This window comes from Saccoglossus kowalevskii, chromosome 16 (genome assembly GCF_978046115.1).
Source record: "Saccoglossus kowalevskii chromosome 16, keSacKowa6.1, whole genome shotgun sequence".
In the NCBI taxonomy this organism is placed as follows: domain Eukaryota; kingdom Metazoa; phylum Hemichordata; class Enteropneusta; family Harrimaniidae; genus Saccoglossus; species Saccoglossus kowalevskii.
This window is the reverse complement of record NC_140656.1, coordinates 11,770,612-11,795,165: the sequence shown is the minus strand read 5'-3', so window position 1 is coordinate 11,795,165 and position 24,554 is coordinate 11,770,612. Positions and strand designations below refer to the sequence as shown.

Sequence of the window (24,554 nt, the reverse complement as noted above, 5' to 3'; positions counted from 1 at the left end):
CAAGCCAGGCTTAGTTTGTATTAGCGCCCTCTATGAGTCAATTTTTAGTGCTAGCAACTTCACCTGTGGGGGCGATATATAAACATCAGATTGAATACGGAACAAGTTGTAATAACGTGTTCTAGTATAATTCTCTCATGTATCTGTGTAGGGCACAGTACTAAAACATGCATACGACAAATGCTTCATTAAAACAGATGAACCTACCAGTGCAATAAATTTACTAATGAATTATTATGCAACTAGTGCCCAATATACAATATTTGGCGAGTGACAGAGCTGACATTTTAAAAGCCAGAGACAAAAAAATATTTGATAATCAAGTCTAAATTTTTATTGTCTTGATTGCACCAACTTAAGATAAGTACATTCCAACATAGTATACAACACAAGGATTACAAATATATAAAATAATGCGACCATAGTGTACTGCAGAATTGCAGCTGTGTTGAAGCGTACTAGTATGCAAGGCAGAATTTTATATGTTGAAGAAAAAACCTGCCAACAAGCAAGCTGCTCTCTGATTGGTCTGATTTTTAGGTGTTTGGGTAAGGTAGCCAATCAGACACAATCTTGTAAGCAGCTTTGTATTGATTCCAAACCTGTAAAACATGTCAGAACTCTAGTTTACTGTAAATCAATTTTATGTAACATTAGTTACATCGCATGGGACTAGTTCTAGCACAACGTGGTATGACAACCGCGTTGTTTCAAACTGTTACATCAATCAGGAAAAAATGTGTGTGTCACTAGGCAACACATTTTACCAGTACACATGTACACACATCATGGGACCCATATCAAAGTAGTGAACGCAAACACTTAACTATTGAGTCAGGTCAGTCCCCATGCCACACATTTATCGATCTTAAACACTGAAATGCGAGTTCCATTATAAAGAGGAAAATAAATAAAAATAAATAAATACATTTGCACACATTGTGGTATATAACAATAAGGATATGTCGAGATAAGTTCTTTAATTCTATCGTTGGCAGGAATGCAATCTTATATTATATATAATAGAAAACATCTTTAATTATCATACATTTAAACTACAATATTTTAACTTAGATTTGTCTTGATTAGTGAGTGCATAGTATATATACAGCATTGATATCTAGGTCATTACTTATAAAGGGAAAACATCTGTACTTAATATTCATCAACAATGTCCGGCTACAGAAAGTTTTGAGCTAAATATTCATCAACGATGTCCAGCTACAGAAAGTTTTGAGCCAAATATTCATCAACGATGTCCGACTACAGAAAGTTTTGAGCTAAATATTCATCAACGATGTCCGACTACAGAAAGTTTTGAGCCAAATATTCATCAACGATGTCCAGCTACAGAAAGTTTTGAGCCAAATATTCATCAACGATGTCCAGCTACAGAAAGTTTTGAGCCAAATATTCATCAACGATGTCCAGCTACAGAAAGTTTTGAGCCAAATATTCATCAACGATGTCCAGCTACAGAAAGTTTTGAGCCAAATATTCATCAACGATGTCCAGCTACAGAAAGTTTTGAGCCAAATATTCATCAACGATGTCCAGCTACAGAAATTTTGAGCTAAATATTCATCAACGATGTCCAGCTACAGAAAGTTTTGAGCTAAATATTCATCAACGATGTCCAGCTACAGAAAGTTTTGAGCTAAATATTCATCAACGATGTCCAGCAACAGAAAGTTTTGAGCCAAATATTCATCAACGATGTCCAGCTACAGAAAGTTTTGTACCAAATATTCATCAACGATGTCCAGCTACAGAAAGTTTCGAGCTAAATATTCATCAACGATGTCCAGCTACAGAAATTTTTGTACCAAATATTCATCAACGATGTCCAGCTACATAAAGTTTCGAGCTAAATATTCATCAACGGTGTCCAGCTACAGAAAGTTTTGAGCCAAATATTCATCAACGATGTCCAGCTACAGAAAGTTTTGAGCCAAATTTTATATGTTATGTTTGTCATACTTTTATTATTACGAGTTAATACCACAAGAATACCGAAAATGAAAAAAAAGGGGGTCACTGTATAATTTTTTTAAGATGTACATACAAGTGAAATGGACAAAATTATCATTTTTACACTGGTTTCTATTTATTCTAATTTTGATCAGTGATGACATGGGATGAAATGATATGAAATTATTTCTAGAAACTGACATATAATTTAGTGAGTTTCAATGGTTTTCTTTGTATACAATTAGAGGCTGACCATAATGCATTGCATATATGAGCAGTAACACGCTCAGTAGTACAAAATTTAAATTCATCCCAAACAACGTTAAAGGGCGGTGGTCGTCACGCTGCGCATGTGCAGCATTTGTGTTGATAAACATGGATTTTCCAACAATCCACTTCGCTCTTCTAATGACATCAATGGTACGAGTTTTGACCTGGCGCAACGTGCACTAGCAACCGCCCGTGATTTTTGCAATAACCAAAGAAATTATTATCTACTTAAAAGCTTGGTAACGCCTCAGTTTGTACTCGTGGGTCTGCGCAACAGTCAAAGTCGCCATTTTTGTTTATATGAGACCCATATATCTTACGCATGCATGGTGCGACGACTACCGTCCTTTAAGATATTGGGAATACGGTGATGCCATTGTGAAGAGAAAAACCAGGCGTGATCGCGATTTGAGTCAATCAAAGTTTGCTTCATCTTGTAACTATAAAGCAATCTGATATTTTTTCAAATGAGTATCATTTCTTAATTACATGTACCGTTAATTTGTTTACAATGAATACATTTTCATCTTATACTGTAAAATACTTTTATTTTTACTTGGAATTAATTTTCGCTATTTTCACTGAAGGAATGATTTCTATAGTAAACCACTAGAAAGAATACTCTTCAACAAATAACTGTTGTTCCGCTGAAAAGTGTTTTCATGAAATCACAGCAATTTAGAAGATTTTGTTTACCAATACTGTGAAATCCTTTATTTTAGCTGTAATTAATTTTCGCTGAAAAGACTTTTTGGGTGTTTTGGTATGCAATTTATTTGCATTAATTTTTGACAAGTTGAATGTAAAATATAGGAAAAAAGGTATATTTGCTAGATTTTATTTTCACTGAATTATTCCTTCAGTGAAAATAGCGAAAATTAATACCAAGTGAAAATAAAGTATTCTACAATAATTTACTATGAATTCATGATGACTTATGAAACATAGGGTATTTAACCACTATTTATGTACATTATATTGTGTCTGTAAAGTAGTCTATACAATGACTGTCTTAACCATTCACTAACACAGCGCCATCAGTGGTAGAATATATAAAGCTCCCCAGAATATTAACAGCACATCCAGTGGCAGAATACATAAAGCTCTACATTCATAATAACAGCACCCACAGTGGCAGAAGACAATGAAGGCCTATCTTCCTTTTTTTCTTCCTTTCCGGGAATGTGACTTGCTGACATCCGGCGAAGCCGCTGCAGCTCCCATCACTATTTGACCTTCTTGAATTTCTTGTCTGGTTTCATCCGATGCGTTACTAATTTTAGTCTGAGCGTCCAAGTAAAACATCAGGTCATGAAGCTGCTCCTTCAAGTCTTCGATCTCCTGTGAATCAATTTATATAAAAGCGTTAAATCAAACCAAGTCTTCGATCTCCTGTGAATCAATTTATATAAAAGCGTTAAATCAAACCAAGTCTTCGATCTCCTGTGAATCAATTTATATAAAAGCGTTAAATCAAACCAAGTCTTCGATCTCCTGTGAATCAATTTATATAAAAGTGTTAAATCAAACCAAGTCTTCGATCTCCTGTGAATCAATTTATATAAAAGTGTTAAATCAAACCAAGTCTTCGATCTCCTGTGAATCAATTTATATAAAAGTGTTAAATCAAACCAAGTCTTCGATCTCCTGTGAATCAATTTATATAAAAGTGTTAAATCAAACCAAGTCTTCGATCTCCTGTGAATCAATTTATATAAAAGTGTTAAATCGAACCAAGTCTTCGATCTCCTGTGAATCAATTTATATAAAAGTGTTAAATCAAACCAAGTCTTCGATCTCCTGTGAATCAATTTATATAAAAGTGTTAAATCAAACCAAGTCTTCGATCTCCTGTGAATCAATTTATATAAAAGTGTTAAATCAAACCAAGTCTTCGATCTCCTGTGAATCAATTTATATAAAAGTGTTAAATCAAACCAAGTCTTCGATCTCCTGTGAATCAATTTATATAAAAGTGTTAAATCAAACCAAGTCTTCGATCTCCTGTGAATCAATTTATATAAAAGTGTTAAATCAAACCAAGTCTTCGATCTCCTGTGAATCAATTTATATAAAAGTGTTAAACCAAACCAAGTCTTCGATCTCCTGTGAATCAATTTATATAAAAGTGTTAAATCAAACCAAGTCTTCGATCTCCTGTGAATGAATTTATATAAAAGCGTTAAATCAAACCAAGTCTTCGATCTCCTGTGAATCAATTTATATAAAAGCGTTAAATCAAACCAAGTCTTCGATCTCCTGTGAATCAATTTATATAAAAGTGTTAAATCAAACCAAGTCTTCGATCTCCTGTGAATCAATTTATATAAAAGTGTTAAATCAAACCAAGTCTTCGATCTCCTGTGAATCAATTTATATAAAAGTGTTAAATCAAACCAAGTCTTCGATCTCCTGTGAATCAATTTATATAAAAGTGTTAAATCAAACCAAGTCTTCGATCTCCTGTGAATCAATTTATATAAAAGTGTTAAATCAAACCAAGTCTTCGATCTCCTGTGAATCAATTTATATAAAAGTGTTAAATCGAACCAAGTCTTCGATCTCCTGTGAATCAATTTATATAAAAGTGTTAAATCAAACCAAGTCTTCGATCTCCTGTGAATCAATTTATATAAAAGTGTTAAATCAAACCAAGTCTTCGATCTCCTGTGAATCAATTTATATAAAAGTGTTAAACCAAACCAAGTCTTCGATCTCCTGTGAATCAATTTATATAAAAGTGTTAAACCAAACCAAGTCTTCGATCTCCTGTGAATCAATTTATATAAAAGTGTTAAATCAAACCAAGTCTTCGATCTCCTGTGAATCAATTTATATAAAAGTGTTAAATCAAACCAAGTCTTCGATCTCCTGTGAATGAATTTATATAAAAGTGTTAAATCAAACCAAGTCTTCGATCTCCTGTGAATCAATTTATATAAAAGTGTTAAATCAAACCAAGTCTTCGATCTCCTGTGAATCAATTTATATAAAAGTGTTAAATCAAACCAAGTCTTCGATCTCCTGTGAATCAATTTATATAAAAGTGTTAAATGCAAACCAAGTCTTCGATCTCCTGTGAATCAATTTATATAAAAGTGTTAAATCAAACCAAGTCTTCGATCTCCTGTGAATCAATTTATATAAAAGTGTTAAATCAAACCAAGTCTTCGATCTCCTGTGAATCAATTGAACTAAAAGTGTTAAATCAAACCAAGTCTTCGATCTCCTGTGAATCAGTTTATATAAAAGTGTTAAATCAAACCAAGTCTTCGATCTCCTGTGAATCAATTTATATAAAAGTGTTAAATCAAACCAAGTCTTCAATCTCCTGTGAATCAATTTATATAAAAGTGTTAAATCAAACCAAGTCTTCAATCTCCTGTGAATCAATTGATCTAAAAGTGTTAAATCAAACCAAGTCTTCGATCTCCTGTGAATCAGTTTATATAAAAGTGTTAAATCAAACCAAGTCTTCGATCTCCTGTGAATCAATTGATCTAAAAGTGTTAAATCAAACCAAGTCTTCGATCTCCTGTGAATCAGTTTATATAAAAGTGTTAAATCAAACCAAGTCTTCGATCTCCTGTGAATCAATTTATATAAAAGTGTTAAATCAAACCAAGTCTTCAATCTCCTGTGAATCAATTTATATAAAAGTGTTAAATCAAACCAAGTCTTCGATCTCCTGTGAATCAATTTATATAAAAGTGTTAAATCAAACCAAGTCTTCGATCTCCTGTGAATCAATTTATATAAAAGTGTTAAATCAAACCAAGTCTTCAATCTCCTGTGAATCAATTTATATAAAAGTGTTAAATCAAACCAAGTCTTCAATCTCCTGTGAATCAATTTATATAAAAGTGTTAAATCAAACCAAGTCTTCAATCTCCTGTGAATCAATTTATATAAAAGTGTTAAATCAAAAAAAGTCTTCGATCTCCTGTGAATCAATTTATATAAAAGTGTTAAATCAAACCAAGTCTTCGATCTCCTGTGAATCAGTTTATATAAAAGTGTTAAATCAAACCACTGAGGATTCACTTCACATTAAGCATGCATGTACAGTTTTGTACACAACAATTGTGTAGTACGGCACAAACTATGATTTATAAAATGAAGTGAATACATCTTGGTAACAAAATCTATGAAAATAACTCCACTTTTTGCCGATGGCTTACTGTAGTTTTTCCTGCCAAACATTTTTCATAATTGTTAATTTTGAATCAAATGAGCATAATTTCCCATGAGCTATAGGTCTTTATAATTTTTTTTTTTAAAGTATGGAAACAATTAATCAAATGTTATTTTGTGAAAGTTGACTTCGGTACTGAACTTCCGAATTTGAATCTTGTGAATATAAGAAAAACAGTTTGATAAAGCTATCAGAATTTTATGATAAACATAACTTCACTTGCCTTCTCTTTTCTTTGTTGTTCTTGTGCATATCGCGACTCCATTTCTTTGGTTCTGCTCTGCAACACATTTTGATTCTCTCGTAGACATTTGTTCATCTGTAATCAAGAATACAATCCCATTCATCAGTTACAATCCAAACTGTAAAAAAAAAGATCACTTGACCACCGATGAAGCTCAAAATTCTAACTGGTTTCAACAAATGCAAAACTGGTCACAACCTACAAAGTACTTAATACCTGAACTGGTCACAACCAGAATATACTGGTTTGTACAAATGCAAAACTGGTCACAAACAACAAAGCACTTAATACCTAAACTGGTCACAACCAGAATGTACTGGTTTGTACAAATGTAAAACTGGTCACAACTAACAAAGCACTTAATACCTAAACTGGTCACAACCAGAATGTACTGGTTTGAAAGAATGTAAAACTGGTCACAACCGACACATTACATAATACCTAAACTGGTCACAACTAGATTGTACTGGTTTGAACAAATTGCAATAATAATAGATCAGTTCTTGCACCCTATGTAAACAACTCATTGTTACTGGAAAATATTTTCAGAAATAAATAAATATAATTCTAGGGTTTAACCTCGAAAAGATCTATGTTTTTCTTCTGTTGAAAATCATTTATGCACATATTATTTATGGGTTAGTGATTTTACTGATGTAAGAAAAATACCATTTTTATGATTTCATTCATTTATTCTGAGATCATATTTATTAAACATAGCATATCTATTACAGCCTTGCCCATTGAGAACATAGATTAAATAGCAAAGTGATCAGTGGATACAAATAAGCATGCAGTTGCCTCCTGGTAAATCTTTCCTTTGCATGGCAAAAACAGTAACATACAGTAGAACGTCGATTATCCGGACTGTTAGGGGGACATGCTTTTTGTTCGGTTATGCAAACAGTTCTGATATGCGATCTTGTGTGGGTGCGCTCAAATTTACAGGCTCACGTACACACAAATTCTAACGCACATGACTGTAATGAAATCAAACAATAGTACATGTAGAGTACGTCATTAAAAACATTTTTTATTTAATCAGTAATACATTGTAATAAAAATGTTGCATGCTGGAATGTTAAAAAATGTTTCAAAATGTCCGTAAAATGTAGCGATAATAAAGTTCTTTTGCTTCTTTCTTGGGAAAACCAAGTCTCGGAACCAAGTGAAGACGGATTTCTTTAAACCATCGCCATAGGCTGTTTTCATCATCTTTCGTTTCAGTCCTGCACTTGAATCCATTTTACTGGAAAAATCCAGCAGCTTTTGTTTTGCCTTGATATCGGATATTGTCGATTTACCAACACCATACTCGGTAGATAGATTTCTTGCGGTTTCGCCACGTTCTAATCGATTTATAATTGACACCTTCGCGTCCAAATCAAGCACACGGTGTTTGCATTTCACTGGGGTAGCCATGCCAACGCTAGATAAAAGACGCTGATAAAGTAAACAGGTGAAAGGTCATTTCGTATTCGCTGTGTATAGATCGGCTCGATGTTACCAGATTGCTCGTGGATTTTCGAATGGTAAACTGCTACAAGATGTCCCGATTTTATTGGATTCAGCAAAGTTTTTAACACCTAGAACGATTGACATAATAAATTGTTGGCTACTGTGATCACCGGACGTAAACACTTTGGTGCTGTGAACCATCAAACGGCCGACTGTGGTCATTGGTTGCCGTTGTCTGCTGATAAACCATCAAAGAGAGGCACACCAAAGGGTTGTTGTTTCGTCTCTTTTTCACTGCACTATTAAACTGGCGTTGCTTCTGTGGCAAGACATCCCAGAAGTAATTTTCTTTCTTTTTTTATTCCGAAAAGGATGTGACTTTTGATACTGGACATTGAAATTAAAAATCGGAAAAAACATGGGATCGGCTCATGGCCGCGTTTCTTTGACGGCAGTGGAACCCCGTACAATATTCACGGGAAACGTATCTGAACTGCGGTGACTTACAACTTGGTAAAGTTAAGGATCTGACTGTAAACAGTGGAGAAGACATTTGATGAAGTTTGTGTTTTTAGGACCATTTTTATTTACAGTGGAACACGGAACACAGCCAGACCTGCATACAAACTTTGGGGGACACACAATAGGTTCAGATAACCGAACATTTCGGATAATCGACGCCCGGATAATCGACGTTCTACTGTACCACTAAAACTGGTCAGAACCAGAATGAACTGGTTGGAACCAAGTAACATACCTCTTGTTCTTCTTTAAGTTCAATGACAAGTTTGTTTATTTTACTATTCAATTGAGAACACTTTTTTTCATATGCATTTCTATCTTTTACACAGTGAGTTAACTTTTGTTCAAGTTTCTCGCATTGTTTTAAAGTCATCTTGGATCGTTGTTCTACCTCTGTAACCTACAATGAAATGAACATTGACATTATTAGAAGCACTCTTTTAGAAAAGAAGCAGTTTAGCCTTACAGGATTGAATAAACATACATAGGTGCTATCAAGATAGAACATGGTGGACATTTTGTTATGATTAATAGGAATTCCAAATTTTAAAATGATCAAATAGAAATTGTAACCATGAGAAAAGCAAATGCCAAAATTTGACTTCACCAAAAGCACAAACTGGTTAATAAAATATCCAAGTTTGAAAAAGATCAGATAAAAATTATTTGAGTTATTTTTAAGTGAAAGATAGTAATTTACGCTGTGGACAACAAAGAAGAAAACGATTACAATGACGAGGACAGACATTTACCCCTCGATCGAAACAGTGTATAATGTATGCAACTTTACAGTGACTAGATGTACATGTGCAATCTAAATCTATAACTAATTATGTGTTTTGTACCTCTTCTCTTGTTTTTTGTTCCACTCTAGAGATCTGTTCTTCAAAGTACAACCTCTGCGACTCCAACTGACTTCGTAATAAATAATTAAACTGTGAACGTGAAACGAGAAAATCATTGACAACAATTGAGAACAAATACATTGCCAAATGTTTACAATAGGTGATTTTCCATTCAACTAGCGTGATGCATGAAAGACGCGTATAGAACGTCTGCCGCAAAAATCGAACGATTTGATTTTGAACTTGAATTTCTTTATTTCGTAGCTCACATCGACCAGCCGATCTTCGACAGCGTAATATTGCTTTCGAATACCCTCACTTAATCGAAATTGTCTATCATCAAATGTGTACAGCACATTATTAAGCATGGAAATGACCCCAAAATATTTTCGCGTTTGTCAAATCCCATGCGATGTTTGACGCCACTACGACACTATGACCTTTGTTTGTCCTGTTATTATGTTCGATTTCACGCATAACGCATGATTCTCGCAGTGAACGAAAAATGGTCTATTTGAGACACAGATAAAACTTATTATTACAGACATAACATGCACATCTCCTCAATGTGATGTAATACAGGACAGATAAAAAATGCATATCACATAGTGTGACATAACGTCACATACTGCCAAACTTGTTTTCATTGTACACACTGCCTAAAGGTTGTGTGAAACAGGTTTTTATACTGTTTAATAACTATGGGGAACAAAAAATCTTTCATGTGGACATCAAGAAATAGAACATCTGTCGCTACAACAAAATTAGCATACTACCAGTAGGTACACTTAATTTCAATTCAGTTTTATATCAACACAATATTTCGCCTTTTTGTACTATGGAAATATGCATGGAATAAATATATAACCGGATGATATTTTTTTTCAGGTAATAACCACCAGCACACATGTAAGTAGCATCAATCTGAGTGATATGCAATGATTAATACAAAACTCTGGCAGTAATCCCCAGTGCCTGTTTACGTCCACCTAAGAGTAAATATTGTGAGCATACGTATATATTCAATATTTCTTATAAATTAAACTAGTGAATTGACAATGTCTGCGGTGGCATCATGTTATCGCACCTCTAGAACTAGTGAATTAACTTTTTCTTCTCTCTCTTCCTCAGGATCACCCCTGTCCCATTCCACCATTTTTCCATCTCCTTTGCTCTGTACTAGTCGGTGTACATAGTTATCTGAAATGCCAACAAATACAGATCAAGCTAAATGTAAACTTTATAAAAAATATAGTTGATCCAGAATTTAGAGTTTATTTTGATTTTAATTTGAAGTATATTTTTTTATCTAATATTTATTTATCTATAATTCATATACAGTACATATTGATCTACAATTGAAAGTATATTTGAATCCTCAATTTAAAGTATAAATGCCTGAATTTCGGCAGGAATAAATATGTATATTCATTGCTCACTCACCACCGGCATAGTCCCATACTCTGTTGTTTCCTAATTGCATAGCATACGTGTGCTGAGTTTCCTCAAAATGACTGTACGCGTGAGCCGACGTATAACGGCCGCAACCAACGTTACCACAAATCAGACATATCCACAAACTCTGCAAAGTATTTAAAAAAATGACAACATGACTTCTATACCTGCAAATTTAGCGACTATCAAAATAAAGATGAAATATCATCATGGTTATAAAAATTGTAAAAAAAAAGAAAAAAAAGAGGACAGCTTAGCTAGGCACCAACACTGAATACCAGAGTATCAAAATAATATACAACTTATTGTGTCTTCATATTGCTATCAGCTATTTTTCTGTATATGCTATATGTCATTCCTAATTTCACATGTCATTCCTAATTTCACATGTCATTCTTGATTTTACGAATGGTCATTCTTGATTTTACGTATGGTCATTCTTGATTTTACGTATGGTCATTCCTGATTTTACGAATGGTCATTCCTGATTTTACGAATGGTCATTCCTGATTTTACATATGGTCATTCTTGATTTTACGAATGGTCATTCCTGATTTTACGTATGGTCATTCCTGATTTTACGAATGGTCATTCCTGATTTTACGAATGGTCATTCCTGATTTTACATATGGTCATTCTTGATTTTACGTATGGTCATTCCTGATTTTACGAATGGTCATTCCTGATTTTACGAATGGTCATTCCTGATTTTACATATGGTCATTCTTGATTTTACGAATGGTCATTCCTGATTTTACGTATGGTCATTCCTGATTTTACGAATGGTCATTCCTGATTTTACATATGGTCATTCCTGATTTTACAGATGGTCATTCCTGATTTTATGTATGGTCATTCCTGATTTTACGTATGGTCATTCCTGATTTTACGAATGGTCATTCCTGATTTTACATATGGTCATTCCTGATTTTACGAATGGTCATTCCTGATTTTACGAATGGTCATTCCTGATTTTACATATGGTCATTCTTGATTTTACATATGGTCATTCTTGATTTTACATATGGTCATTCTTGATTTTACATATGGTCATTCCTGATTTTATGTATGGTCATTCCTGATTTTACGTATGGTCATTCCTGATTTTAGGAATGGTCATTTCTGATTTTAGGAATGGTCATTCCTGATTTTACGAATGGTCATTCTTGATTTTACATATGGTCATTCCTAAATTTATGTTCGGTCATTCCTGATTTTACATATGGTCATTCCTAATTTTACGTATGGTCATTTCTGATTTCACATATGGTCATTCCTAATTTTACATATGGTCATTCCTAATTTTACGTATGGTCATTTCTGATTTTACATATGGTCATTCCGAATTTTACGTTCGGTCATTCCTAATTTTACATATGGTCATTCCTAATTTTACGTATGGTCATTTCTGATTTTACATATGATCCTTGCTGATTTTACGTATGATCCTTGCTGATTTTACGTATGGTCATTTCTGATTTTACATATGGTCATTCCTGATTTTACGTATGATCATTCCTGATTTTACGTATGATCATTCCTGATTTTACATATGGTCATTCCTGATTTTACATATGGTCATTTCTGATTTTACATATGGTCCTTGGTGATTTTACGTATGATCATTCCTGATTTTACGTATGATCATTCCTGATTTTACATATGACCATCCTGATTTTACATATGGTCATTCCTGATTTTACATATGGTCATTCCTGATTTTACGTATGGTCATTCCTGATTTTACGTATGATCATTCCTGATTTTACGTATGATCATTCCTGATTTTACGTATGATCACATTCCTGATTTTACGTATGATCATTCCTAATTTTACGTATGATCATTCCTGATTTTACGTATAATCATTCTTGATTTTACATATGGTCATTCCTGATTTTACATATGGTCATTCCTGATTTTACGTATGATCATTCCTGATTTTACGTATGATCATTCCTGATTTTACATATGGTCATTCCTGATTTTACATATGGTCATTCCTGATTTTACATATGGTCATTCCTGATTTTACATATGGTCATTTCTGATTTTACGTATGATCATTCCTGATTTTACGTATGATCATTCCTGATTTTACGTATGATCATTCCTGATTTTACGTATGATCATTCCTAATTTTACATATGATCATTCCTGATTTTACGTATGATCATTCCTGATTTTACGTATGATCATTCCTGATTTTACGTATGGTCATTCCTGATTGTCAATTCGTATAGTGTTGTACATGATACAAGAAAAGTGATAGAAATGCACTCTATACATTACTGTACTCAATAGAAATTATTCCTACCTCTTGTGCTCCACATGCCATACATTTGTTGTCAGCTACTGGTTCTGGTGCCTGAGAATACCGACATACAGGACAACTAAAATGAAATTAACAATAATCTGTAAATTATGGACACGCTAAATTGTGGTTCTTAGCTTGGTTTATCAATTGATTTATTTATTTTTTATACTCAGTGGTTAGCACTTCTTTTTAAGCTTACCAAGGTGAGAGAAAATTTCAACTAGCCTGAGATATTCTGCGAAACTCGTGTAATTCTCATGAAAATTTTAACTCAAGAATATCACTGTCATCAAATGGTTACAATTCACAGTATTGCATAAATTTAATCTGATTAAAATCTGATGTACCGGTAAGTATAGGCTCACATTTTTTTTTTTTTTCATATTTTTAATTTTTATAGTTTTTTCATATTGTTATTTTTGTTTATTTATGCATATATTTTAGTTTTACTTGCCATTACCGGTAGTAATTTTTTTTATATATATTTTATATATTTGCCGCCTTGCGAGATTTGCACAAGGTTTCCAACTGCATTGAATCAGATGTTGTTAAGACAAATGGGATACAATATAGAAAAAATAAAATAAAATAAAAAAATATTCATGAATATATAAAAATAGCATTTTAAAGCGGGAGGGTCGTCACCTGCGCACACGCAGGAATTGAGTCCCAAGCGATGATAACAACCCATGCTAAAAACGCAAAGGATCATGGTAAATGCTTATTTGTAAACAATGACACACTATGGCCATCTGACGCATGCGCAGGTGATGACTCCCTGCTTTAATAAGATTGGCATGAATGTTGACTTACCTAGAATCTCCCCATTTATAGAGGCAAGTACCATGAAATGAATGATTACATAAAACAGTTAGTATGCCATCTACTGACTCATCCATTCTTTCCAGACACACAGGACAAGTTGGTAACTCAGTTAAACCAGGTATGGGCAGACAGGAACCCTAAAAGTATATAGATATCATGTATAAAGTGACTTTGAGTGAATCACAGTCCATTCTTTCCAGACACACAGGACAAGTTGGTAACTCAGTTAAACCAGGTATGGGCAGACAGGAACCTTAAAAGTATATAGATATCATGTATAAAGTGACTTTGAGTGAATCACAGTACACTGGTATTCAGTAATCACAATACACTGCAAATCATAGGCAATTGTGTCCATGATGTTAAGATGCAATCACAAGGGAAGTTACGTAAAATTTAGCCGATAAAAGATCAAAGCGACTGCCTCTGAATAAAACGCCAGCTAGTTATTTAGCAGTGAAAAAAAAACAATATACATGTTGACAGACAGTAGCTGTCCAATATGTTTGGAACCACCTACATTTCTATTTTTTCCTCTGACTTGAAAACACACATATACATCACTGCAAAGTATTGACAAGCTAGCCTATCGGTAACAGTGATAAAGTGAACACAAACAGACACACACACACACACACACACACAATGCATCCCACAATGCTACAGGAACAATCCCAGGGAATGACAGCTTCTGCTATGGAACTCATGTCCATCTGAAGTCCACTACACAGACAATACCATGATACAACACCAAGAATCAGAAAACTGTGAATTTTGAATGGAAAGTAGCCAGTGTATCTCAGATTTTGACACACAAAAAAGGACATACACATACAGATGAAACCATGATAAGTACCAGGGGGTAGTCCCAAATGTTATCTTAGTGCAATGTACTTAAGATTACCTCAGATTCCTTGGCTGTCTCTACACCAGACACATACACACAATAACAGACTTCAGGCTCAATAGAATTGTATGGCTGCCCGTTGTACGTTTTATAAAATTCATCAGCAAGTGTCTGAAATGAGAAACATATTAGTTGAAAACTACGCGCATTTCACTGATCAACCTTGAGTTGTATTTAAAGCCATCATATGAAAATGTCTGCTTTCAACTATTTCAATAGAGTAGCCAAGGTGTTAAAACAGGATTTTGTACTGGCAAGTCAAATTCTGCATAAGTATGTCTCTAATGCATGCTTTTTGGTTTATTTAGTGCACTTTTTTGGACTCAGCAGACCTCAAAACCTAGTATTACATGTAATAATAATTTATCAAGTTTCCAAGATTTCCTTGTAATACCAACAGAATATTTGCTGTTGTACTTGTAAAGGGTTATGTCGTCGCGCCACACATACGAGAGATATACGGGTCTCATATAAACAAAGATGGCAACTTTGACTGTTGCACAGATCAACGAGTAAAAAGTGAGACAATACCAAGGTATTTTTTAGGTGATGGGACGTATCAATGGAGTCACCTGCAGTAATTAGTGCAAGTCACGCTCAGGTCAAACCTCATACTTGTGATTTCCATTAGAAGAGCGCACTGGATTGTGGGAAAATCAATGTTATCAACACAAATTTCGCACATGTGCAGCACGACGACCGACGCCCTTTAACAAAAGAGCTCAGCTCAAAGGAAAGTTTATTGCCTTGAAGTTGGATTTAGATTGTATTATAATCCAAATCCCCCTTGGAAGAGTTGTGCATGTAAGCAGAAATTTTCATTATCACATGTATACCTTTACGACTCATTTTTAATCCTGCATAGGAAACGCATGTTTCTGCGTGAGGCACATGTCATCTGTTTGCACTCTGAAGATAAAATATTGACATTTGCATGTTTGTACGTGTCCTGATTAATACCATAACTATAATGGGAAATGTTTGTTAGAGCAGGTCCCAAGCTAGAGCTAATCTATTTATGTGCTGGTTAGCAAAATGTTAAACAAAGCTATGATATTATTTTATTTTCCTTACTTACATTATACATGGATCTGCTAAAATTAAATCAGTGAATATTCTACGAAATGATTTTAGACCATTGAGAGAAATGATTCTCACCATGAATTATATTATATGTATGATTACATGCAATAAAGATCAAATCATCATCATATATCACATACTTGCATACCCACATCTTATAAGTGAAGGGTTTTTTCACTGTCTCAGCGAAATATTCACTTCATGGTCTTAAAATTCCTTCAAATTTGTGTTTAATTTCACTTGAATTAAGCACTACAGTTGTTGCTCGAATGATATTTGATATGGATTCCATGCAATGTAATCATTGTGTGTAAAAAAAAAAATGCATGAAATTCAAATAAACACTGTCACGATGACAATCCACCTTGGATTCAATATTTGTATACCCTTGATACTTACTTGGTCTTTGAACTTCATAAGTACCATGTATTGATTAGGAGTGGAGTCTCGGATAATTCGGATCAACTCAATATTTGGACTAACCGGAGCCGTAAACTGTACCAGATCGTGAATGGTCATTGCTGCCGGAACACCGAGCAACACGATCATTTCACTCCTTGGAGTATTATCATCCAGCGAGGTCATAAACCTATCAAACAAAACAGAATATTAGGAGGTTATCACCGGATATCACTTGTACTTTACAGGTGACATCATAATAATCCATGAACCCAAACATTTTATCAGATTGTTAATGGAATTACTCAACAACAAAATGATTTACAATTTTAAAGTACACTGCAAAGAACTATTAATTTTGTATGTTTTAAATTATTTCTAAACCAAAACCTTAAAATTATAAAACTATCTTGGTAAATCATCCAAAAATTGTTGTGTGATGATTTACATACATGCAAGTCATTCATGTTTTAAGTTTTTACAGAGATTTAAGGATTGGTTGAAATGTACCGGTAAATATTTATATATATATATATACAAAATGATCTAAAAAAGTGACCATTTTCCATTTGATTCCATGCAAAAACACATATTTCATGGACATATGCCATTTCATTTTTTTATCATAGGTCACAAAACAAAATTGTGAAATACGATGCAATGTTTCTGAAATAGGAATCAATTGTAAAATACTCTATACTTGTATTTTTGATTAATTTTCCAATGGTTTTGTCGAATTTTCAACATTATTGTAACCCAACCCCTCTTGCTGGATTTCGGGAATTTCTGAGTACCGGTATGTTTTTTTAATGGAAACGAACTACCTAACCAATCCAATGTTCTCATTTAAGAGTGATGACATTTTGTTTATAAATATATATATTAAGGTAGAAGCCCAGTCATAATTTTTGACAAAACTGGTCATAAATCGCACGACAATGTTCATTAGTTTGTTATGTACAATCATGATGCTAATGTCTCATGGTACAATGAAATAGCATTATTTTGTGTGTTACAGTTATGCTTTTTGAGAAATGTGTCCTAATATTTTTGGAAAATTGCATTTTATGACACTTTTTAAAACCCGGATTATTTAAATAATTCAGAACAACAAAAAGTACTCCATCATTAACAATATATGATTTTTTCAGCCTATGTCACCAGGCTAGATATTGAAATATTGCATAATATCTCTGCCATAGGAACCTGTGGTAAAAGTGTTATAAGTGTTAAAATGGCGACTTTAATTTTTCGAATAAAAGGCTGGTGACCCCCAACTTTTTTTAGGTCAATATCCTTATATTGCCTTGGAGTACAATTTATTGTAAAATGAATAAATTCTGGGTTTTTTAATTTATGAGTAGGCTTCTACCTTAACATAAACATGCTTTAGATGATTTTTACTGTAATGTACAAGTAAACAATTAATGAAAGTAAATTTCTTACGTCTCTTTGTAGAGGTGTAAGATCCCTTTAGTGATTTCGACACTGGGATTCCCAGAAAAGAATGAAATCTGACTTGGTATCTTCGTGACTGGACTGTGACTCTTAACCCCCTGTGACCGTGCTGAACCGCTCCCAGGACGACTACCGGGACCACCTTTGTGATCTGGCGATGGTTCAACCAGCGAAATGGAAGGCAGCTGCTGACGTCTTGTCACTTGTGCAAACGATTTAACATTTTCAGTTTTAGGTTTCTGACCAGCTGGTTTAATTTGAGTTTTATCTTTTGGTTCGTTGCAATGAGAAATATTAACATCTTTATCAGGTGATTCAATTTCACATTCCACACTCAATACTTGAGTGTTGTCTTTGTCATTAACAGTTGATGTGTCATCCCCCTGCAGTGCTGTTTCATCTGCTTTAAACTCAATATCTGAAAGGAATAAAATAACAATACCTGGGGTTAAAGTGAACTGTTAAATATATGTTTTATATAATTTTCATGATTTTCGGGGAAGGAATAATTCAGTTAAAATAAAATCCAGCAAATATACCTTTTTTCCTATATTTTACATTCAACTCATCAAAAATCAGTGTAAAAATAAATTCCATACACAACACCCAAAAGTCTTTTTAGCGAAATTTAATTCCAGCTAAAATAAAGTATTTTACAGTATGTTAAACATCAACTAAGTGTTCTATTCGATCGGAAAATTGAAATGACTGTCAAGCAATAACAGTGATATTCCATTTTATGTCAACTTGCACATTTGTGATGAATGTGTTACCATAGAAACTATTGATAAAAGTTAAAATTAAATGGCAAATAAACTGTAAATTCATATAATTTATAACCACCATTAACTGTATAAGCAGATTCAGATAATCAACTTTGACCCTTGCTATCATTTCACAGAACAACATGCATTATCATAGACTATTATACTTCATTTGGGCCAAGAGAAAAAAAAATTATGTTGGTTCTAAAACCCGATCTTTCCTATTTTTACTGTCTGACCAATAGCCATATTTTTACAAACTTGTGTCGGGCTTTGAATGATATTTTACAGAAATTCAAAACTTTGCAAATATAAGTAATGTAAATAACTTTAAATTGATTTATGACACACATATCTGCAAAACAGTTATTATTTGCAAGAAAAAAAATGAAACACAGTTGTAAATGTATAGAAGAATAAAAAAATCCCTACTACCGTAAAATCTGTATTAGAAGCCGCATCCCTAATAGAAGTCGCACCCATTCTTTCTGAATAATTGAGAACCAAAAATTCACCATTTCTCATATGTGTAGATGCTCTAATAAAAGCCGCATCCTTTCCATTGCATTATGCCATTTTAATTGAAGCTGCGGTTTCTAATACAGATTTTACAGTATCTAATATATGTATGCACCAAAAAATGTTTTTTATTTAGCCGGACACAAAATAATAGAGTGTATAGATTATATATAATACTGTAAAATCCTTTATTTTAGCTGTAACTAATTTTCACTGAAAAGACTTTTCGGGTGTTTTGTAGGGAATTTATTTTCACTGATTTTTGGCAAGTTGAATGTAAAATATAGGAAAAAAATTATATTCGCTGGATTTTATTTTTACTGAATAGCGAAAATTAATTCCAAGTGACAATAAAGTATTTTACATTATCAGGTCAACTGAACATAAACACAATATTAAAATGAGCACTACCGGTCGATAACAATAAATACCGATAATAACAAGTGTGCATGTAAGTGGAAGTTATTGGGTCATACTACGGTATGTATAGCTACAGTAAACAAAAAATGTTCCTTATTTATTGGGCATTTTTGACAACTGCCAATATTCCTAAAATCTTTGTATCCTTTTTGACTCCTCACAAGTACAATACATTTCAGTGTAGTCCGAAGATAATCATTTACTGTAAAAGGGTTAATTAATATAAAATTTAGCATACCGGTATATAAAATTTAGCATAGAACACATTATGTAAATGATAAAACTGTGAATTTAAAACCCACTGAAACCCATACTGAAATGGTCAATCAGCGAAACTTAAACCCAGTGAAAATTAGTCATTTTACAGTATTGGAAAATATGCTCGCATACATAATTAGCAAATCAATTTCACAGAATTCCTAATAAATGACATTCAGTACACCAAAACAATGTTGGTTACTATGCTATAGTGTCCCCACTATTACATAATGATAATTGAAATGCATGCATCATTTAACAAACATGCAGAGATTGTTGACAATAAAACCATCATTTGTACGTATGATAGTTGACAGAGAAACTATTTGTGTTTTGATAAATATAGAATTCCCATCATGTATCGAGAGAGCATTTAATAGAAATTGAAAATGCAAATTTGTTGTAATTGTTTTATTTCCATATTCAACAGATCGTTTTTGGTTCACTGCGAGATCCGCATTATGTGTGAAATGGAACATAAAAACAGAACAAACAAAGATTATAGCTTAAAGGGTGGTAGTCATCGCGCCTCGCATGTGCAACATGTTTATTGATAAACATTGATTTTCCCACAATCCAATGCGCTCTTCTAATGGAAATCACAAGTATGAGGTTTGATCTTTACCACCGGTAACTCTTTCGATACCTTCCAATCACATGAAAAACACCTAATTAAAGCTTAGTTACATCTCAGTTTGTACTCGTTGATCTGCAAAACAGCAAAAGTCACCATCTTTGTTTATATGAGACCCATATATCTCGTGCATGTGTGGTGCGACGACTACCACCCTTTAATAATATGCTACATGTATTTGATGTTGATCAATGTTTATGAAGGAGGGGGAATTTCAATGCCATATTCCCCTCTTCAATAATCAGCATTTTGACATTGAGCTATCCTCGGGGCGGAGCTACGTCACAAGACGATCCACGTTGTTAAGCCGTGCACCACTGTACCATGTATTTCTATGGGCCCCACGCGAGCTGGTGTGGAACGCCGGTCGAAGAGCCAGTGGAAATAGCTAAATTCGAGAAAATCAAATTTAAATATGTTGGACATGCAGGGGTAATCTTGTTACACTGTTCAGGGGAGTCTCAACAACCATCCCAAAGTACCGTTTTCTGAGAGTTTTCGGCCCTTGTTTTCACCGTTACGAGTGCCAGGTGGTGAAAATGCTCGATTGTCCGCCCCCAAGAATAACAACAAAAGATGTTCAGTCTGTGCCTTTGACGCAATACGCAAGATTTCTTAGTGAACAGAAAATTAATTGCCAGCTGATGGGTCAGAACATATCTAATTCTTTCTCTGGAGGTACAAACTGGTATTTTGATAGGTAATGTGTGCTGAGTGAGCTCCAAAGCTACTAGACTACAGAAATGTTACTGCAGACCATGTCAGTCAACCTAGAGAGATAGTGCACAGACATAATTCCTGTCACCATTGTGAAACCTACCTTTATAATTAACTGTCTCTATTGAAATCTCTTTTAATTCACGAACTCCTTGGTGTGTCTTGATGAGATCTGGAGTTACACTTTTCCGTTTGCACTCCCCTGTCTCCAGACTCTTTCCAGATGTTTCTCCACTATTTGTGGATGACTCCACTTCCTTATCTGGTATTGTCTGTTCAGTTTGTTCATCATTGTTTCCAAAATCAGACATTCTTCTTTGAGCTAAACAAAAAATGAACATATATTAAATATTATATTATAGCATTATCAATACCAGTGGATTTTATGACGTCATTGCAGCAGACTATTCGCGATAATGTATCCAATTATTGAGCATCGTAATCTGCGCAGTACGCTAAATTGCACTCGGTCAAAGCGTTCCATCTGGTACATGTACGTGCTGATTTATTCAAGCAAATGCGATAAATGATGTCTACGAGTACAGGGGTATGAATTTTTACTGTTTTTGTAGTGATTAACACTACACAATTTGTGAAACGAGATCGACTGTCGTGACTTGTATTTCCTCAGCATCAACTGCCCGGTAAATGTCTGGATACAGTTTGCATGAACAAATGAAGGTATCCGTGTTTTCAGATGTGTTTTTTCACTTATACAGTCAGATTAAAATCCCTGTTGGTTCTCCTTCTAAGTTGGCTAGCACCCACTAGCTTTCCAGTCATGTTCGCTCGCTATGCTTTGTTTGGCTTCAAAACACCGGCCTACTATAGAATTTTAAAATAACTATTACACAGACTAACAGGAGAATTGCCAATAACATCCACCTTGATGGTTCAAAAACACTTGTGTAATGAGGTAACTATAATAATAATAATAATAATAATAATAGTAACTTTATTGCCTTCGTGTAAAAAGATTTACATAGGATAAGTACAGCAAAAACAAGCCATGCATGGCACAGTCCTCGTTAGTTATCAAATTTAAGATATATAGTTTTGTTTATAGTAATATAGCTGGAATATAACCATGTCAGGAATATGATTTTTTAACATTAAAATGATTGACATTTGTATCTGATCGTTAAACAAGTACTTGTCCATAAATATTGCTCTGGAACAGCATTCAAAATCAGCCATTTTGTATACATGTACATATATAACATGATGTATAACGAATATATAAAATTTGAATATAATAAGTCAAAGCATTTAAGAGATATGGCCGCCAGTCAGCCATTTTGAATCCAATCTGAAAAATAAAATGACGAGCATGAGGAACCCGTAATGTCTAATGTACGTACCAAGTTTGAACGAAATCCACCCATAAATGCTTTTGATTTGATAATTTTTTAGCACAAAAATGACCACCATTCGGCCTTTTTGAATAGATAGTCAAACCAATATATCTGTTTATCTATGACATGATGTATAATGAATATTTAAAATTTAAAAATATTATCAGTCAAAACAAGTCGGAGATATGGGTCTAGAAGCCCATTCATTAAAACAAAATGGCCGCCAGACAGCCATTTTGAATCCGATCTGAAAAATAAATGATGTGCATAAGGAACCTGTTATGTCAAATATACATGTATGTACCAAGTTTGAACGAAATCCATCCATAAATGCCAGAAATGCTAGATATTTGATGATTGTTTAGCACAAAAAAGGCCACCATTTGGCCATTTTGAATAGGATTGTCAAACCAATATATCTGTCTATGACATGATCATAGAGATGTATAATGAATATTTAAAATTTGAACATAATCAGTGAAAGCAAGTCACAGATATGGCACAAGTTCGAACCTGTATCTTAGGAATGCCTGGACCAATCACAATCAAACTTCACACATACATCATACATGATATTATACATATGCACGTTAATTTGTTTCACGATCCTATTCAAAATGGCCGAATGGTGGCCATTTTTGTGCTAAAAAAATCATCAAATATCAAGCATTTATGGATGGATTTCGTTCAAACTCGGTACATACATTAGATATTACAGGTTAGGGTCATTTTATTTTTCAAATCGGATTCAAAATGGCTGACTGGCAGCCATTTTGTTTTAATGATTGGGCTTCTAGAGCCATATCTCTTAAATGCTTTGACTGATTAGATTCAAATTTATATATTCGTTATCATGTTATATATATACATGTATTCAAAATGGCTGATTTTGAATGCTGTTCCAGAGCAATATCTCTCAATAAGGACAAGTACTTTTTTGGCGATCAGATACAAATGTCAATCATTTTAATGTTAAAAAATCATATTCCTGACATGGTTATGCTCCAGTCAATGTCAACCCCAACCCCGACCCCTCCCACCTCGGGCGATATGGGACAAATGTGGGGCATTAGACAGGGTTTACCGCCAAACTGTGCCCGTGGAGGTGGGGTAATAGCTGTGTTTCGTGTCCCGTCATCGCCAGCATCGCCAGTACTCTGCTGATAGCAAGCATGGCGGACAGTGGCGATCGGTGGGAGAAATGTGAGGGGTTTGTTTTGGATGGGGATTTGCCTATCCATCTTGCCCCAGGAGGTGGGGTATTTCGCAAATTTTACAACAATAATTTCCAAATCCCCCACTAAACCCCGAGGTGGGGGGGGGGTGATTGTTGACATTGACTGGAGCATTATATTCCAGCTATATCACTATAAACAAAACTATATATCTTAAATTTGATAACTACCTGTAACGAGGACTGCGCCATGCATGGCTTGTTTTTCATATATTATCTCTTTACAAGACGCATATTTTTATTGACCCCCCCCCCCCACACCTACACCAGATTCTCACTTGGAGATGTATTGGAATCATTACATTGAAGCATATAAATCAATTTTCGGTTTTAAAACTGCGTGACATTACAGACAGATATCACCCAATTTTCGAATATTCAACATTCACTTTGCCTGCGTAAGTTGAAGAGGATTGCTTACCTGTGTAGTGAATGGATGGCAACAAGGGGAAATCTTCGAGGTCGGCTATTTCGATCCGAATAAATACTAACGATACAGACATATGGTAATATAATACGTTTTTCGTAAATAATATTGCAAGTTGGAGTTTACAGAATTCTCACTGTCTTAATAGATGTTGGAAGGTATCGCAAAAACAGTAATTATCGCAGAGGATAAACAGCTCACGCAGAGTGTACGCCATTTTGTTTTCAAACAGTATAACTTCCGGGTTAGCAATTACCATTTTTTTTTCAAACTTTGT

General features: G+C 34.1%; 1 protein-coding gene across 1 annotated transcript; it reads right to left on the bottom strand.

The window, feature by feature from the left end:
• Positions 1–311: 311 nt before the first annotated feature.
• LOC100367253 (BRCA1-associated protein-like) lies at positions 312–24,517 on the bottom strand. The gene is made up of 13 exons (XM_085491028.1): positions 24,272–24,517; positions 21,365–21,583; positions 17,938–18,367; positions 16,492–16,681; positions 15,007–15,120; positions 14,091–14,239; positions 13,278–13,353; positions 10,949–11,087; positions 10,593–10,705; positions 9,506–9,595; positions 8,896–9,060; positions 6,660–6,755; positions 312–3,582 (listed from the first exon to the last, which is right to left on the bottom strand). Exons 1-13 carry the CDS (start codon positions 24,351–24,353, stop codon positions 3,394–3,396), a joined length of 2,052 nt encoding a protein of 683 aa, XP_085347154.1. The 5' UTR covers positions 24,354–24,517; the 3' UTR covers positions 312–3,393.
• Positions 24,518–24,554: the final 37 nt, after the last annotated feature.

Coding starts and splice junctions, on each gene's coding strand:
- LOC100367253 (XM_085491028.1), bottom strand. CDS start 24,353: ATGTCTGTATCGTTAGTATTTATTCGGATCGAAATAGCCGACCTCGAA. Junction 13,354..14,090: donor TATAAATGGGGAGATTCTAG/GTAAGTCAACAT, acceptor ATTTCATTTTAG/TTGTCCTGTATGTCGGTATT. Junction 11,088..13,277: donor TGGCATGTGGAGCACAAGAG/GTAGGAATAATT, acceptor AATACTTTGCAG/AGTTTGTGGATATGTCTGAT.